General features: G+C 34.0%; 2 protein-coding genes across 2 annotated transcripts; both read right to left on the bottom strand.

Annotated features, from left to right (window-relative positions):
- Positions 1-671: 671 nt before the first annotated feature.
- LOC113719534 (miraculin-like) lies at positions 672-1301 on the bottom strand. Its single transcript, XM_027244753.2, has one exon. The coding sequence runs from the start codon at positions 1299-1301 to the stop codon at positions 672-674; it is 630 nt and encodes a 209-aa protein (XP_027100554.1).
- A 2706-nt stretch (positions 1302-4007) lies between these two features.
- On the bottom strand, positions 4008-7336 carry LOC113718796 (protein RGF1 INDUCIBLE TRANSCRIPTION FACTOR 1). The gene is made up of 5 exons (XM_027243711.2): positions 7148-7336; positions 6774-7049; positions 6140-6295; positions 5894-6022; positions 4008-4557 (listed from the first exon to the last, which is right to left on the bottom strand). The coding sequence occupies exons 1-5, from the start codon at positions 7148-7150 to the stop codon at positions 4438-4440; spliced, it is 684 nt and encodes a 227-aa protein (XP_027099512.1). The 5' UTR covers positions 7151-7336; the 3' UTR covers positions 4008-4437.
- Between the last annotated feature and the right edge of the window lie 6897 nt (positions 7337-14233).

Raw genomic sequence — 14233 nt, 5'->3', positions numbered from 1 at the left:
TGAGATGAACTGCTATCCTTTTATCATGTATTTGGTCTCCAAACCTCATTTCTTTATAGATAACTTTTTTATACACAATCAATATATAATTTTTTTTACACTAGTAGATTTAGATTATGTCATATAACATGAATTGAAATTTAAAATTCAATACTAATGCACTGAAAAAAGTTTCATATTCTCAGGATTATTTTAGCACTTAGGGAGATAAAATTTAGTTTTTGGTTGCACCTTTTTCTATAGGCTATTATAAAAACAGAATAGCTACGTGAGAATTAACATAACCACTCTTGATTTTTAGGCAAAATTAAAATTATGAATTCCATTGCGCATCTTAATTGTACATGAATCTGTCCAAGCTTACACGGTGCAATTAGTGCAGGAAAGAGTTTATCAGTTTTCAGTTAGCTAAAATCCTAAATCCAGCAAATTCATCCATTCTCAGTCAATTGTACAACTTTTCTTCACAACGTTCTCAAACATTTTCTGATCAAATACAATTAAACCATGAAGTTTGTCTTTTGATGGTAAACAGATGAACCTAATATGCTTATAACAAGTAATAACAACTGAAATTTCTGTAGATTGTCCAGTGTTTCTTCTGAAATATAACACAACAAAGAAGCCGAATTCATTAACCACAAGACTATGAAATTCTTCATGATTCACACCTAGGCTTTCTTGAATACAAAAACAAATGGATCATCACTCAAACCAAGCCATTTTTTCCCATTTTCAATAAACACACCAATGTCTCCACACCCAACCTTGCAGGAGCCACAAACTCCAGGACAATACACAATCTTGTATCCATTCCCACTTCCATCTCTCTCTATTTTGAACCAACTGCTCAAAGTATCAGCTCCGGGACGGCCAATTACACCATTGCTCATCACATATCTCCGCCCCGAATTTTCATCGATGGGTCCGAGTTTCCAGGCGGTTGATTGCACACAAATGGTTGCTGCATTGAAGGCAATATTGAGATCAGTAGACAAACTTATGCTCTGCTGTCTGTTGTCCACAGGCAATAATCTTAGCGGAACACCATTTGAGGCTTCAAGATTTTCTTGCATGACATAAAACGGGCACGCGAAATCTTTAGCTGATAAGGCTAGCCCTCCTCCATTCCCACCCTGGCTTGGATATATGTAGTATTTTGTGCCTGATTGGAGTTGATGGCCATCTGCATCTAGTGCAAAGTTGATTCTTGCTGCTGCTGTGGATTGAGAGAATGTTGAACAAGAAAATGAAAGCAATATGGAGAATAGAAGCCCAAGTTTAAGGTAGGATAACTTCATATTGTATTTGATCTGGTTTGACATAAACATCAAGGGGGATTTATTTATACAAGGCTAGCAACTATACATAACCAATTAGACAAGACAGAAACCTTTGTCTTGTATTTGATGGTTTTCTGATCCTCCATTACACTACATGTGTCAATCCTTATCATGCACCCTGTATTTAAACAGCACCTGATACGTGGAAATGTTTGACAAAATGGTACCAATAGCGATACAAATAAAATTATACATGAGGACGATATAGAAAATAGAATAGAGATTGGCATAGAAAGTGAGACATAAGAGAATAAAAAATCATATTTGAATTATGACAAAATTAATAATGTTTGATCCACTTCACACTCCAATTTCTGGCCAATATAAAACTTATGGTGATTGTTTTCCTAGATTTTCTTTTATTTCTTTATTAGGAGTGGGGCTAAGCTATTGCTCCCGTGAGTTTCCCTTTGGTTTTTAGCCAAATTGTTCTGCCTTTGATATTCGAATCAATTAATCTGGATTATAAAAGAAAGATTGAGGTTCTAGAATCCTAAAAGTGAAGATCTTTTGCTATTCTTTTGAGCATGTATTGCCAATGATTTAGCAAAGTGAAAACATTTGGGTAATGGATTGTAACACATAATTGGTAGCAAGTGCTTCAGTCCCTACTATTTAGTCAAAGCATGATCTAGTGGCCACAAAAGGGCCCTTCTATAGCTAGAGAATCAACTGGTTGGTGCTTTTGTCTGTCCTCGAATTTTATCAGTTTTTTGAACACATAAAGCAGGGAATGGTTGAGGTTTCAATGCCCTCTTGGATCCTAAATCGCATGTTTCTCAATTGATTCTGATTTTTACAAAAGCTGATTCCAGAGAGCTCAAAATCAGGATCTAAAATGCAAGTCTTTTGTAACTCCTGCTGAAAGAGAAACGCGATAAAAAGCATCATCACTTGACACATTTTTCCAAAACCAAAGGTCAAAACAGGTTTCTACAAATTAGTGGAGAATAAGCCCTTAAAGTCGTGAACCCTATGGAATACTACTCAAAGACCAATCAAGTAATAACAAGGTTTGCCAGCACTAAGCTGAAAAGGGAAAAAACAAAATGTGGATTCTAATATTTAATTTGGCTTCTTATCCATAAGCCACATAGTAAGGGATAAATGATAATTAAGTCTAGATTTTTTGTATGCATCATTTAAGTGCATATTACTTTAGAGTTCAGACCTTGACTGCGTGTCATATATATCTGCAAAAGTGCCGTTTTGTGACTGCTGATACGAAAGAGAAGGCAAAATGTGTAGGCATCTGGTTGTTGTTTGTGTATGTTTCCGGTAGGTGGGAGTTAAAAAAATGGTCTGATTGTACCAAGGAAAATGATGGACATGGCATGTTGTCGAGTCTCCAGAGTTTCCGGTGCTCAATGATTGGATTCAAGTGCCATTGTGGACAAGTTGGATGCTATCAAAGATTACATCATACATGAGTCTTCTCTATGCCAAAAAAAAAAAGAAGTGAAAGAAAGAAAAGTTTTTTTTCCTTTTTTTCTGCCAGAACCTCTTCTTAAGTAGGTAGATATTCAAATGTTAAGATGCAATCGTTTCTTTTAGCTAAAATGCATATAGAAAATGAATACTTTAGAAGTTAATCTTACATACATTCAAGTGTAACCTAAACCCCTAGCGCTTGAGGGACTCTTGGGGAGAGATCCGAACGACACTCTTCCTTCCTCTTACAATCTATTGAAGCATTTGATTGCACGAGGCATGTGATGCATGCATCTTATTGAAGCTATTCATCCTTAAGGCCCTTGGGCTAGTAATTGATGTTCCTCTTCTCCCCCGAGGTGGAAAGCGCAGCTAGGGTGGTAACGTACCGACCTTGTAGTTGCGATCTTATTGTTTTTCTTGTTCTTATAAGTTACTCTTTTTCTTATGTTTTCTACGATACATATATTATTACGATTGAATGCATAATACATATATAAAATTTAAAATTTAAATTTAAATTTATATTAATTGTTATGCATCTAATAATGATGATAGTATATATACTGAAATAAACAAAATAAGAGGCTATCAGACAAATATTTTAGAGCATTTAGGCTAGGTGAGCAAACCCAAATCATGTTGTGCGCAAGATTTATGAGCCATAAAGATCAAGTATGTTTAGACTCTGGGCAGGTCAAAATGGATTTAATAGGCAGGGAAGCCCATCTTAGTGGAGGCCTCTGCATGGAACATTCTTCAGTTAGACTTGATGTTCAGGGCCTAGGCTTTGGACAATATAGACCTAGTAGAACTAATTTTCATTTGATACTATCGAAAATTAAAATATGAAATCTGCATGCTGAAAGCATAAATCACTCAATTGAAGTGATATTACTGTATATTTGTTATAAATACTAGAATTTTACCACCGAAGCAAATTTCTGAAAAGTAACATTATTTCTAATAGATTTTCTTTTTACTTTGTCTTATCATTTTAAGATTATGTAATTCCTTTTCAAGTACTATTTAATCAGAAGTTATTAAGCATATGTACCATATGTCCGTTTGAACTAAGATGGAGTAGACACCTACGTCTTCTACCATGGACGTTTAAGGCCTTCTAATTTATCACTTTTTTAATTTATCAATTTTGACATATCCTGTTCCATATGATTTAGCAAGCACAGATTCTAAGTTAAAATTCTAGTTTGATATAATATACAAATCATGGCTTGTCAACCCTACTTTTCACAATCATTGAATACGTTGCCAATAGGGTAATCTCATTCATTTAACCATTGAGTCTTAGTCCAATGGCTATGAAGAGCCTCCATAAAACTCTCCAGTGCATTAAGTCGAGATACAAACTCTGCCTAGTACATCACAAGGAAGTATAGTGCTTCCTTACTAAAATAATTCAGAGAATACAATAATGCACTTGTCTGGTGATTCACCCTCCATTCTCTATACAAGTTTCTTTAGATTCCTCCTCTCCCATAGTATATGTCAGGGTAAGAGTATCTCTTCGATAGTGTAGGAGTAGAATAAATGTTATCGTTGCGAGGAAAAAGAAAAAGAACGGTAACCTCATTCATTCATTTTACCTACAAAAGTTTCGAATTCAAGTCTCACTTCACCGGGCTCTTGTTGTTGATACGTGTTATTCATAAGATCCATGGTAACTCGCTTCAAATGCACCGAAAGCACGTCCTTCCCTCGACATGAGAGAATCTTCTCTCCTTTTATACCTTTTCCTTGCACCAAACGGGGGGAAAAAACACTAACAACAGCAAGAACAACAAGAAGTCAACAACAACAACTGAATATCTTCATTGCGATATACTTTATTTTACAAATGAAAGTTTTCTAGTACCTATGTCACATGCCTATGTTGAGTATACTTAACCAACATGCTTCCCATTTTCAGATACATGAAGTAGAAAAATTGTAGTTATCCATGTGAAGAAGCCATGGAAAAATGTGCTAGTCACATTCCCTTGATTTGGCCATCCTCCACAAACCAGACTCCCCCATATTATGCTACGGCCTTTTTGTCTGCCACAATCTCATGTGAAAGCTAAAGAAAAAAAGCTTGTTTGCCCAATGCAAATGGTATTTTTTTTTTGGGCCCTATTTGAACATTTATCTGAAAACAGACAAAACCAGACGCCCTCACCACCCCGACAACGACCAAAGACAAAGCTGTCACCTTGTGAGTTGTGACTGCACAACAGGAAAAAAAAAAAGAAAAGAAAGAAAGAAAGAAAAAGGGAAAGGAAAGAGGGAAAAAGAAACCACGTTTCATTCAATTTGAAATCAATCAATCATCAATGATATTATAAATAAGCCTTCTGTTCAATGTTGACAGGAATTTGGTGCTTTGCTTTGTCAAATGTTCTCAAAGTTACAGTGCCACGTATCATAGAAATTAAGAAAAGCAACTTTGTTTGTTTCTATGATAGTAAACTCGAGCATTTGTTTGCATTGTTATGATTCTTGATCTAACCTTTCACTATGAATATTCAACAAGCACCTGATGAGCTTCATCTGGCCACAGGCCAATCAGTGCGTTTGGATAGAGTATTATTTAAAATATTTTTTAAAATAATTATTGTGAGATGAGAAAATATTTAAAATTATAGAAAGTTAGTTGAAAAAACGACAGTTAAAGAAATTTTGTATCCATGAGTTTGAATTTTAGACTTGACAGGTAACTTATCAGAACAACTTTATGGACATCCCAAAAAAAACATCATCTAAGTAGATGGTACAAAAAAAATCTAATGCCACCGAAAGAGTCAAGCCCACTGGAGCTTGCACCACTAGAAATTGCTATAGCAAGTCAAGCTGGGATGACATTCCAACTAACCCAACTAAAATCCAAGTATATATGGGGCAGCTTGAGAATGATTTGTCTATCAATTGATTAATAATTTATTGAATTTATAAGAATTATTATGAGAAAAAAAATACAATTAGATAAAAAAAAAAAAAGAAGAAGTATTAAAATTTATTCACTAGAAGATTTAACATAGGGGAGCCCGGTGAGGTACACCTTTCCTCTTGTGCAATTTCTTCTTTGGTTTTAGCATAGAAATCCACCCTTCTTGAATTACCTCAGAAGACTCTGATAAAGAAATGGATTGATCCTCATCTTCATTCTCCTTCAAACACGTATTATCAAATCCGGAAATTGGAGTCTTTCTACAGTTCTTTTCTTTAGACATTTCCTTAACCATAGACACCTGCAAATTACTTTTAAAAATTGATCACACTTTCATGTTTGAAAAGAAGAAAAAAATTAACAAGAACCCTTTTGGGAAAAAAAAAAACAGATATTGAATTGGGGGACTAATAATTACTTTGCATGCAATGGAACAAAAGTTGTTAGGCAAGTCTTGTATATGCCTTCCACAAGCATCACATGTGGCGCCACCCTTTGATTTCTGAATTTTGATGTCTTTAGTTTGAGGCCTTGGATTCAAATGTATTGCTTTTTCTCCATTAATTTTGTAAGTCTGTGAAGAAATGCTACATTAGTACATGGCAATTTGATAAATACATAATGTAATTTAGACTAAAGCATTTGAATTGAAATACAAGATACAATAAATCCAATCGAATCCAAAAGAAGATAAAATAAATTCAAATTGTCAAGAACTTGAATCAAATTCAATTTTCATGAAGTTTATGGTTCAGTTCTCATAACAAAATCCCTCTTGCTAAACAGATTAGATCACGGCCTTGTGATGGAATGATAATCAAGCTAAAGCTTTTAATGAAGCATTAATAACTACCCTAAAACAAAAATTAGTAAATTAAGATAAGGTTATCAAGATAAGGTTGAATTGTATGGAGGTAGATAACCAGATAACCGTAAAACCAGGTGAACTAATCTAATGATCAAGAAACCATTATCCCACCAAATAACATCGAAAAAAAAAGGGACCAACAAATTATAGTTTCCAGATGAGCTAATAATTCAACAATACTCACTTGAATTTTGGAGCAATCAAGATGCTTCTGAATGTCTTGCAGGCGAACAACATCATGATAGACATATTTGCAGATTTGAAACCATTGGTGAAGGCAATGAGGAGAAGAAGAAGACATACAGTGCTTGCACAAGCCAAGATTACAATCAATACAAAAAATGTTCTTTTCATTCTTCCTAAGATCATGGTGAGCAGCACATGAACCAAAAAATTTGCTGTCCAACAAAGTATTCAGCCACTCTGGCTTTCTCTTCTTCAATCTTACCGCACATCCAACCTTCAAAAATCAAATACAAAGATCAAAAAATTAAGTGAAATTCACACATATATAGTTCTACAAACATAATGATGCAAGAATTAATATAAGGTACAAACCATATTGCTTTTAGTGCAAGATGGAGCAGCAACTGGATACGGAAGTGGACAATATAGAGCAAGAAAAATGGTTATTGGAGAGAAGAGGGTTTTAAAGGTTTTCGAAGATTGAGGTTGAGATGGAAGGAGAAAATATGGGAAAAAGAATAAAATAGGAATGGTAAGAATGGGATCTTCTGAAAAGCTACGTAAAATATGTTCACACTGGGAATTCTTTAGGTTTTCTAATTCCCGTGAAAGGTGAAAGAATTTTTGTCGATGTGGGGCCTATATGAACAGGGGTGCCATGGATGGCTGACACGTGTCAAGTTGATATGCAATCCACACAACTTTCCGCTAATCTCGGCCATTGCTTCCGGAGTTGTGGAGGCGCCGCTTTTGTGCCTTTTGCGCTTTCCCAAATTTTATTGCATCGACATTGGCTAATTCCATGGAATTGATCTAAATCAGCGTATATTTTTCTGAATAATGGATATAAATTTGTGATGCCAGGTCGGAGATATTCTAAAGTTTTTGGTGAAATTTTGAAGTGAATCTTTTGTAAGTCAATTGGCAAGTTAACCAATAGTTGTTGGGACTGTTGGTTTGAGGCGTTATGTTTTATCTGACAAATTAGGGTTCGAACCTAATTCTAATGGTCAGGATAGAAAGGGACTAGGAGAAGGGAAAGGGGAAAAAAAAATCAATTAGCAAGTTGAATCTTTTCTAAGTCCATTTGTATAGTGTGTTTATGACAATAATAACCCTTTTAATTAGATTATACACAATACATTAGACCCCTCAAATGTAAACACATGAATTAATATTGCCTTTGACTGAGATCAATAGCATGAATTATAGCTCCAAACATTGGAAAATTTAAGGGGACAAAGGCATGGAAAGTTGTCAAAACCATCATCCTAACTTTCAACGGTAAAGATTTTGTAGACAAAGTAAAAAATTTTTTGACAAAGTAAAATTTCAAATAAAGTTATTGTTTGTATAACACCACATAAGTTTGAGATAAAGGACATGATTTTCCCTTATAAATAGTAATAGGTTTTTACATTGTTGTTAAAGGGTTGTACATGTTCTTTTTTTTTTTTTTAAGTACAAGTGAAAGGACTCAAATTCAAGATCTCTTATTTACACTATTTCCTTTTCTCTGAACCATTCAATCCATTCCTCCTCCAAAGAGTTATACAAGTTGTTTATGATGAATTACGACATCCTATAAAGGTACCACACTGCTAAAAGGTTACATTTTACTAAAGAACAATTGGACAGGTAATAGAACAATACCAGTTTATAAAATGTATACGCTAAACTAATACTGGTTTATATTTTCCAAGACAAATAGAGCTGCAAGTTTTCAATATTACAACAAATTCATAAGCAATTGGCCACAAGTAAATAAATGTACATTAAGGGTCCGTTTGTTTCGGGTGAAAATGTTTTCCAGGAAAATATTTTCCTAATTTCCCGTGTTTGGGTGCACACAAGTTACTGAAAACATTTTCCTATGTAAAATATTTTCACTCATCTTATGGAAAACAACTTCCCTTCCAAACTTACTGAAGTTGTTTTCCGAAATGCATGCATCCCGCCTGTAGTATGTTCCAAACTTATTGAAAACATCTTGTAGTATGTTCTTTTTTTTTTTTTTAGTGTAAACAGGAGGATTCGAACCCAAAACCTCTTCTTTACACTCCCTCCCCCGTACCACCCAACCCTCCCCCTAGTATATTCAAAATAAAAAAAATCTCATCCTGCTCATCCTATGCTAGTAATTAATTATGTATAATTGGGACATTCTTTTCTAGAGAAACTTTCAGCAGTAAGAGTGCAAGATATATGTCACAATAAGCATTGCATGTGATTGATATTTGACACTAAATGGCCAGCAATTTGTTTATTGCTTAAGGAGATATTTTTTATTCATATATACATTTCTCCAAGATTTTTTAAAGTTAAACAATGAGATAAATTTTCTTATTTTGCATGGGAAGAAGTATGTAGTTATAATGTGTAGAAAGTAAAGATAGAGATAAAAGTGAAAATATTTCAAAAGTTAAACAAACACCAGAAAAATGAAGTAAGAAAATATTTTCAATAAACTAACCAAACACCTGAAAATAATGAAAGGGAAATGATTTTCATGAAAAATTACTTCCACGGAAAATATTTTTCCAAGGAAAACATTTTACTTCCAACCAAACAGACCCTAAGATGAAGCACTTTATTGGTGGCTACCCCGCCGGAGTTCATTAATGATCTCCAATATTTAATAGGTTTATGGGGCAAGAGAAAAAAAACAGAAACAGTTCATTCTCTCTCTCTCTCTCTGCTATTTCTTTCCTCTCTAGTCTCTATGAGCCGTGTGTTATGTATTCCAATGTCAAGGAACGTGATGGTCAAAGTGATATTCTAATTAAATAATAAATTATGATAAGACTTTACTAATTGATTTTATTTTTTTTTTTCCGAAACGAAATAAGACACACACATACAATAATACAAACAGACACGCATGAGTTAGCAGCTAACCGACCTGAAGGTAATCTAAGCGAGACCCACAAGACACATCCATCCAGCCAATTAGAGACAGGAGGAGGCGCTCATGGAACTTTACTAATTGATACTTTGGGTGTAATAATATTCTCAAAGATTGTGATGATGACATTGGAAAGTAAGGGCCAAACATAAATAATCAGAAATTAAGAAAGGTTGACTTTTCTTCAATGTCAAAGACTTTTTGTTTCTCTCTATTCTTCTTTTCTTCTTCTTATTTTTTTTCTTTTCAGTAAAGAATGTGAATATAGATCTTGAATTACCAATATAAAACACAAGGAAAAAGACTAAAAAATTCAGGGCCAGCTTTCACTGTCGAATAAGAGTCAAACTCTACGAACGCTCCCCAAATCGAATTTGAATTAGTCTCCCTAAATGTAGAGATACCAGGTGCTCAAAGCAAAAAAAGGAAAAAGACTAAAAAAATGATTAATTTGTAAAGAATGTGAAAGAGAGTTTGAATTACCAAAACAAAAACAAGGGAAAAGACTGAAAAATGGATTAAGCTGCATGCAAAGTGGAATTAGACGAACCAAATCCCATTATATCTAGATTAACAGTAGCTAATTATGAAAGTCTAGCAAAGCAAATCGTTGAGCTATCATTTTATCTTGCTTCTTGCAGCAAAATCATATCAATCACAGGATTACCATCATTACCTGATTTCTCGTTTGACTGCATCTTCTCTTTCTTGCAAGTATTTCCTTTTCCTATAATTTCTTCTTTTTCTTCCTATTTGTACCAAAGCCGCAATCAGTATATTATCACTCCCCAAGGAAAAGCATAATTCACCAGCATTCTATCAGCATCTTACATGGGATGGATTTAACACTTTTTTTTTCCACCTATTTGAAGGAGTGGCTTTCAAACCTTCTCATCTATGCCTAAAAACAATCTAGTGTTATATATAACCATCTTCATATTTGTACACATGATATATTAAGATCTATGCCATACTGCCCTGTACCATAGCAGATGGTACATAATAGCAAATTTGAAAACTCAACAACCTCCAGAGAGTTCGACATTATTGTTTCTAAACCTTCAACTATCTAAATTGACCTAAAATTTTCAATATTTTAACGCTCTCCTGAAAAGGGGAAGCTACTATACCACTGTAGCATAGCATAATACATCTGTGACGATTTCTTTGAAATAACACCAAGCTATTGCGAAAATACTAAGGGCAAAAAGTGGTCAAAAATTTAAATTGGGATTAAATTTTACTAACTTATTTTGCAAGCGAAGTAATATTTTCAAAAGTGAAACATGGAAAATTTCGTTTGACGAAACATAATGGAAGTTTTGAACGATTTTTCCTTTTTTTTCATTAATTGTATTGCATTTTTTCTGTGTTTATGAAAAAAGTATTGACAATTCACTTTTTTCTTTGAATGACATTTCTTTTATGCAGTTTTGAGGAAAAGTGCAAAGGAAATTAGGTACCACTAACGAAAAATAGAGTGCCAATGACGACGCTCGTATTGGAACGAAATGTTTTGCCTTGTGAGATTCCTTCTGCTTGAATTATGGTGGTAACAAATTTGAATGGTTAAAATAAAGAAAAATAAATCATTTTCTCGTCCAAATCTCTTTAATTACTACTGCCTCGGACCCTATTTTACATCAATTCTTAAGGTTTTTTCCTAAAAATTTTTGTCAAAAACTTTTCAATTTACCAATTTAAGAAAACTACCCACTTCCCAGTTCCCTCTGCTTATACTTCCCAGTTCCAAATATATAATTCTTAGATACTAGCTGTATTTGTCTTGAACATGTGGAATCACAACAATTTCATTCACTACTCGACTCATTGTTATTCAGCAAAACCAAATGAATGGCCATCCACATGAACCAAATAAGCATAGAAGAAACATTTTCTTGCAATATCAAGCCATTTACCATGTAATTTGGCCTAGGTGTCTGGAGCATATCTTACGTGATTCAGATGCTCATTTATTTTTAATCATATTTAGCCGTGAATTGATTTCTTTCCTAAATTAACAAAACGTCTATTCTCCACATCAATGAGACTTTTATCTAATGTTTAACGTTGACATTTCAAAACTCCTAACTTTCACTGCTTTTTTTCCCTTCCTGTTTCTTAAATCCCACCTCTCTATTGCTATGGGGAAAGGAAACAAAAAAATTGGTCTGTACTCCACTTCAAAGCTTGAGATAAAAACATCTATAGATTTAAGTGACATTCACCATGTAACTTGGCTTAGGTGTGGCTGAATCTTCTCTTTACGTCATTTCGATCAGATGCTCAATTGAGCTGATCATAATGAGCCATGAGATTACTGACTTTGTCATCCAGCTAAGTTTCTCTCTTCATCCTCAAAGCTTGAGATAAAAACGTTTACAGATTCAAATTGTTTCGAAATTTTCTTTCTAACAGAAAATGCTTCCGCCTTTGAAGAAAATCGAAGCTGTTGCAGCAGCACATGAATTACATCCCCATCTTCCATTTCGAGCTGTGGAAAGTACAATGGAAACATAAAAATACATGGTCTGAACTGCATAAAACCTAAAAAGATGATTGAAAAATACGTTGATAATATAAACAAATAAATTTTGGTGAATAATGCACTATCCAAACAAGATCGAGAAGGATTTTATGCCATAGTAAACTATTCAACAAAGCAGACTCTTATTATGATCAAACTCCTGATGAGGTTCCATTTCTCCCTTTGACATAATTTGTGTACACATATTCAATTACTAGTAATATACCACAATGGTCTTGTGCCTTCAGTAATGTACCATTAGACACACAAATTTCCCAGTGTTAAACCTAGTAATGACGCTTGACTGAGGCAAGAACCGAGACTAGACCTTCTTTTCCTTGGCAAAATATCACAATTTGTGTTCACGAAAAACGTAAAAATTTTTTGGCAGAAAATCACAATCCAAACACGGTACTGTTCACAAATTGTAGTTGTTTCTTCAGTTTCTCTCGCAGAGCATACAAGTCCACATCTGAGTTAAACTTGGGGTTGATGCAGATGAGTACATATTTGATCCCCATCATTCATTTGAAGCTGTAGAACATAAGATTCAAATATCAAAGATTTGCACAACCAGAAGAGATTGACAGAATTTTGTATGTAGGAGATATGGAACCTGATGAGGAGTTTTGATCCCCATCATACAAGAATGCATACCCCAGAGCTGCTGGATGAACACCAGAACATGCATTAAACCTTCCAACCTTGCTGCCTAGTTTAGGTTATCAAACCTATGACAATTGCTGAGGGACCCAATTCACTCAATGACAAAACATACAGAATGATTTTCCATGTATGCGAATCTATAATGGTCGAACAAAATAAAAATTGACCACATGAATGCTGTGGACTATATTGGGCTGATTTGATCATTTGAATCGTCAAATTCAAATTTTGACAACTTTTTTTGAAAGATTTTCAATCTTGCTGCCTAATTTAGGTCACCCAATTCACTCTATGATATATCACACAGAATCATTGATACGAACATAAGATCTTCAATGATCTTTAATAAATCAACCCCTTGTATGACTTGATCATGTCCATAGAAAATCACCAATATTATCTGCATGTCCATAGAAAATCACTCAGACTTCACTAATAAAATTACATGGAAGAGCCGATTAATTAGTAGCTGGCTTTAACACCAAAAAAGTATGATATATTAGTCACCGAATGGTAAGGGAAAAAAAAATCAATTCAGAGAACCAACCAAATGACCAATGCTAAGGAAGATGAATTATGATTAGCAGAGATATATATAATACGAGAATACTTGCTACATTTACATGGATCTACAATACTTTATAAATACCATTTTGGGTTCAAATCAATTTTAACTCAGTCCCTAACCTAGAACATGTGTGTCAAAGGTTGTCAAGGACAAGAAAACGGATGTTCTAGCATAACAAATGTAAACACTTGTCGAATAAAGTCGGATAACATGGATTTTCTAGATATTAAAATCTAGTAATAAAAGAAAATGGAGTAAAACCATGAATTTGAAACAAATGGTACAAGAAGATGCTGAGCCGAAATGATCGGCCTTGTTTGACAGACAAGTTTTTTGTCAAGTTTGTCTGCTACAAGTTTTTTAAAAACTTTACCTACAATAACCTCAAAAAACTTTTCAAAATTTTTAAACTATACACTTCAAAATTTTTTTAAAAAAAACACATTTCAAAAATTTTTTTAAAAACTTCTACAGTAAGTTATAGTAAAATTTTAGACAAATACTCAAAAAACTCACTTGCCAAATGGGGCTGATGGTTGAAACCGAAACCAGGCCCCTGACTTTAAGGAGGATGGTTTCATCTGAGGGGTTTCTGTCTTATATATATATATATATATAAACCCAGAGCTAAAAAGTTGTTCTATCCCTTAAGTAACGTAGATTTATGTACATTGTTTACGAGAAAAAACCCTAATTAGATTGAGATTTGGTCCAAGGAATGCTCAGAAACTACGTGGTATATTCAATAGCAACAATAGATCTTTATAGTCTGTAATGATCTAAGAGTAGCAA

This window comes from Coffea arabica, chromosome 11e (assembly GCF_036785885.1).
Source record: "Coffea arabica cultivar ET-39 chromosome 11e, Coffea Arabica ET-39 HiFi, whole genome shotgun sequence".
Classification (NCBI taxonomy): Eukaryota; Viridiplantae; Streptophyta; class Magnoliopsida; order Gentianales; family Rubiaceae; genus Coffea; species Coffea arabica.
The sequence above is the reverse complement of the archived record's forward strand: the minus strand, read 5'-3'. Positions and strand labels throughout refer to the sequence as shown.